Source organism: Alosa alosa, chromosome 8, assembly GCF_017589495.1.
Source record: "Alosa alosa isolate M-15738 ecotype Scorff River chromosome 8, AALO_Geno_1.1, whole genome shotgun sequence".
NCBI lineage: Eukaryota > Metazoa > Chordata > Actinopteri > Clupeiformes > Clupeidae > Alosa > Alosa alosa.
This window is the reverse complement of record NC_063196.1, coordinates 11,190,191-11,195,190: the sequence shown is the minus strand read 5'-3', so window position 1 is coordinate 11,195,190 and position 5,000 is coordinate 11,190,191. Positions and strand designations below refer to the sequence as shown.

At 49.6% G+C, this 5,000-nt stretch overlaps 1 protein-coding gene across 6 annotated transcripts in view; it reads left to right on the top strand.

Moving 5' to 3' along the window:
- sash1a (SAM and SH3 domain containing 1a) overlaps positions 1-5,000 on the top strand; it is a 201,535-nt gene that overhangs the window by 183,071 nt on the left and 13,464 nt on the right. For 5 of the 6 annotated variants that reach the window (XM_048250043.1, XM_048250042.1, XM_048250045.1 and 2 more), the window contains 4 exons: positions 1-48; positions 490-983; positions 3,511-3,585; positions 3,968-4,108. The exon at positions 1-48 is cut by the window's left edge and continues 85 nt beyond it. In XM_048250043.1, the coding sequence (XP_048106000.1) occupies positions 1-48; positions 490-983; positions 3,511-3,585; positions 3,968-4,108 (758 nt within the window). Of the gene's footprint in view, positions 49-489; positions 1,217-1,254; positions 1,613-3,510; positions 3,586-3,967; positions 4,109-5,000 lie in introns of all 6 variants that reach the window. The other variant, XM_048250047.1, reaches the window with a different exon arrangement.

Sequence of the window (5,000 nt, the reverse complement as noted above, 5' to 3'; positions counted from 1 at the left end):
GAAAGAAACTCATCAAGGTGGACGACGGCAAGAGACACGCCTCTGACGGTACACTGACTGGACATCAAGCTACTTACTCCTGTTCTTTACCTTCATCTGAAAAAAACATTTATATGTATCTTCTTCATACATTGTCTGTCACTCCCAGAGCTCATTACTCAGTTTATCAGACAAAAATTAATTTATCCACTCATGTAGTATCTGTTTTTTGTTTTTTTACGACCTGTAACTGAGTGATTTGTCTGACAGCATAACACTTTTCACTTCATTCTCATTTAAGACATTAGAACTCCATGCATCATTAACTGCGGTATTCATTAAATTTGCTCTGAGGAGATGGTTTGGGGTTCAGCATTACATGTAATGTCAACCATAGAGATAGATAGACCATAGAGCTTGAGGGGTTGGTCTTGATGTATCTTTAATGGATTAAATGAATTGATGGGCCTTAATGTACTGGCTTCATTTGTCCCTTTGTGCTTCCTGTAGACTCCCTGAGCCTGGAGGCGTCCCCAACGTGTGAGGACATCTCAGCGCTGTACGCGGGCGTCCACAAGAGGCCGCCGGTGCTGGACGGTGACTCGTCACTGTCCTCGCTGACCCAGGAGCAGCTTTCGCTGGACGGCGACTCGGACAGCCTGGCCACCTCACAGTCATCCAGCAGCCTGGACCACTGGGGCACGGGCGCCGGACGCAAACTGGTCAAGACTTACAGCGGGCCCGGCAGCAGCGGAGCTTCCAGACCTCACGCAGCGGTCAACGCCGTCGCTGTGTCCGTACACCCCCACGGGCTCATCCGACCACCGCGCAAGCACAGTGAAAGCGGACGCGGTGGAGACGGAGGGAGTTCTTCGTCCTTCTCAGAGCTGGACGGAAGCGTGTTGACCGACGGAGATCTGCAGCAGCATCCTGGCGGTGGCGTCTCTCGCTCGGCGACCGAAGGCGAGATGAAGCGTGCACTGGGCGCGCTCACGGCACACGGGGTGAGTAGCCGCTCGCCACATGGCCTCTACGGCCTCACCCGTCCCCGAAGGGCTTCGCCGCGGCGACAGCTGGTCGCCCCCGACAACGGTAGCAACAGGAAGCCCGTGTCCACGTGGCAGCAGTGCCGTCCCGATCCCAACTACGCCTACTCCACCAAGCACCTCCTCTACCACCAGCGCTCCAAAACTGCCCCGTCCCCCTGCCCCTCTCCGTCCCACTCCCCCTCGCCCCCGCCGGCCCGAGCGTCCACCTCGCCTCGCTCTCGCTCAGCCCAGCACCAGGCATCGTCGTCGCTGCCGCCGCTAGCCTGGCCGCTGAAGCCGGTCGGCCGCTGGGCTGGCGGCTGCGGGGCCGCAGCGCGGTCAGCGAGCTCAACATCACCTATGTGGTGGAGCGCAGCCTCCACGGGCACCTGAGCTGGACGCAGCTGGTGCGTCCGGTGGCCCTGAGCAACGCCGAGCGACGCTGCCTGCTGCTGGAGGAGGACGAGGGCGGCTGGAACTCCGCCTCCTCCACCGCGGTGGCCGCCACAGCCGCAGACAGGAAGTTGTACGAGGCGGACAGGAAGTGGGGCGCCAGCGTGGACCGCTGCACGCGGCGGGTGCTGCTGCGCTTCCAGCAGAAGTCTGTGAGTCCGCCAGAGCCGGAGCGCTCGGCGCTCATCGTCGGCCTCTAGTGGCCTGGAGGAGAGGCGCAGGCACTGATGCAAAGCTGCAGAACACCTAGCAGAACTAACCACTGTCCAGCTAACCCCTAATTCCCCCTGTCATGTCTCACCCTGTCTCTGAACATGGCATAAGTAACATGCGATTGTTTACCACTAACAAATAATTGTTGACAAACGACAAACAATCGTTTATGACACACCCTTGCTGATACGACAGAGAGATGAATCCCACCCCTGTTGGCACTCTGTTTCTGTCTACCTTTCCTTTCACTAGCTCTTGTCTGTATGTCTTTCTGTCTCTCTTCTGTTCTGCAGAACCTTTCTACCCCTTCATCTGTCTCTGTTCTTCCCTCATCCCTCTTTTCTTTCCCTCTGTCTCTGCTTTCAGTCTCTCCCTCCCTCCCTCCCTCCCTTCTTCTTTTACTAACAGAGCTAAACCGACCCAACCCAACCCTGTCAGATAACGTACTAGAACGTGTTCTAATATTCTAGAGTGTGTTCTGCAGCTTTGCCCACTGCTGGTTCCTCTGCCTTTCCACCATTCTTTTTTTTCCGAAGCTCTCAGTGATTTAGTGATTTTAAGAGTTTTTCATTTTATTTTATTTTTTTTGGCTTTTTTGTCCTGAAGTGCAAGTTCCATTGGTTTGGTCTGTATTTTAAATTGCAGCTGGCATGAAGAAATGTAGTTTGAAATTATTTTGATCATTCTCTTTTTTATCATTTTATTGATGCCGTTCCTGTAGCAGAGTACCTCATGCATGATCACCCTGTCTCGCTCTTCCCCATCCACACAGACAGTCACACAAACACATGGAGACACACACACACACACACACACACACACACACACACACACACACACACACACACATTTTGGTGTTGGCCTGCCACAGGCCTGTTTTTGGTCAATGCGTGGGCTTGAACCAGAAGCCGCAGCAAATTGGCGTTAGGCAAAAATGCTCCGAAGTAGTCAAAAGCCAAGACCTTAACAACAAACTCAACAATAATCATCCATAGCTCCTTATTCTCAAGCGCTCAAACCCAAACCCGACTTGCCAGACGCCTTGACCCGCTATGGCCCGTCTCTGGGCCCACAGGCCTGTACTGGACATAGACTCTGACCTCAGGCTCTCTTCAGTCATCTGGAGCAGTGAGAGGATGTGTGTGTGTGTGTGTGTGTGTGTGTGTGTGTGTGTGTGTGTGTGTGTGTGTGTGTGTGTGAGAGAGAGAGAGAGAAAGAGAGAGAGAGAAAACGTCCATGCAGACAGACATACACAGACACACACCAGAGCTTTGCGGGACTTTCCCCTTAATTCTCCCAGCACGTCATCTCTTTGGCCCTCTCCAGAGACACAGATATAAATACACTGTGCCCTCCGGCAGGACTGCTGTACACACACACACACACTCTTTCTCTTGCTCTCTCTCTCACACACACACATACACACACTCACATATACTGTATAAACACAGAAACCCAGATCCCCTCTCTTACACACAAATATACACATATTCACACATAGGCACTGATTTACAAAGTAAAGACAAAATAAAATCCATGTTTTTAGACACTTATACAGCCCATCAACAACTTTGCATGGATCATTTGTGATATAATCCTTAGTGAAGAAGCTAGTACATAATTTCATTCAGTCAAAACGCTTGTGAGTGAGTTGCTGTATTGTCTTGGTTATTGCTTAATTATTATGCACAATTTATGAGTTTTTGATGTATTATCATTTTGCAACCGCCTGTGCTCCCCGGTTCCGTAACATGAACACCAAATGAGTCATTTGTGAATTTCGATCGCAGTAGATCTGATGTTTATGTCCTGACTGATGGCATGGGTTGTCTTGCAGAGAACGTGTAGTTTCGGAGGATTCGACCTGTCCAACCGATCTCTGCACGTGGTTGGAACTGCCAGTGAATCAAACGTGAGTTCCAACCACACCACCTCCATTATCTGGCGTTTTTCCAGTAGAAGTGCCTATGGAATGCTTCTGCCTTAATTCTAGTAGTGGTTCAGATTTGACATATCAACTTCGTCAGTTTGTTTGATTCAAAGTTTTGAGTAAGAGATCCTAAATTCTAAATTCTAAAGAGGTCTTAGAAGATCCTGTCTTGAAAAAGAGATCCTACATTTTGGAGGTCTTAGTGTTAAATTCCATGAAGCCAAAGTTCATTTCCTGAAGTTTTGCAGGTTGTTCTGGTGGATTGATCATATTTTCCTGAAGAATTTAAATAATCGTCCTTTCTTCTCCCCCCTCTCTCTCTCTCTCTCTCTCTCTCCCTCCCTCTCCCCTCTCCCCTTTTTAGATTAAGGATGATGCGGTGTATCGTGAGGTCATCAAGTCCCCGAGCACGTCGCGCATCTCTCTGGGGAAGAAGGTGAAGTCGGTGAAGGAGACCATGAGGAAGCGCATCTCCAAGAAGTACAGCAGCTCTCTCTCTGAACAGGTACACCGAGTACGACTGATGCTACCCATACATCAGAAAACTTTGACAGGATTTGGGAAAGATTCTTGAAAAATTGTAGTCTTTTAACTAATACCCCCATTCAAGCTTTACTCAAAAGACCACAATCTTTCAAGAATCTTTCCCAAATCTTGTCAAAGTGTTCTGGTATAAGAAAGGCTTTAAGCCCTTTCAACAAACTCTTTCAGTCGTCTCCCATCTTGCTTTCATTCTGACCCCTGGTTGCTAAATTGTGAAAAGACTGAGCGAAGCCTGCCTCTATCTCTCTGTGTGTGTGCTAAAATACATGTATGTCCAGTTGGCGTTAAACCCATTATGTACACAAGGGTGTGATTTGGGGTTGACTGACGCAGATTTCATCACCAGATGGGTGTACGTGCAGACCTTTGGGCCTCATCTCCCAAAACAGCTGCAGTCTTTCTGAACAGCCACGCAGCTTAAGCGTCACTCCGTCCCAGGGTAGCCAGAATGCTGTCCAACAAGACACACACACACACACACACACACACACACACACACACACACATACACACACACACACACACACACACATACACACACACACACACACACACACACACACACACACACACACACACAAACACACACAAACACACACACACACACACACACACACACACACACACACACACACATATACACAAAATAACACTACAGCCCTGACACTGGCTAGACACTTATTAAGTGGCTTCTCCAATAAGCGAAACGTACCTGTTGATGTTGGGGCATTGTAGCATTTTAGCGATGTCTCTAGCCTCCTAAGATAACGTGCATAGAGACGTCTCCTCTTCCTGTGATTATTGTGGGATCTCTGGATAAAAAGGCCTTGTGCCGTGTGCCCTGGCAATGACAC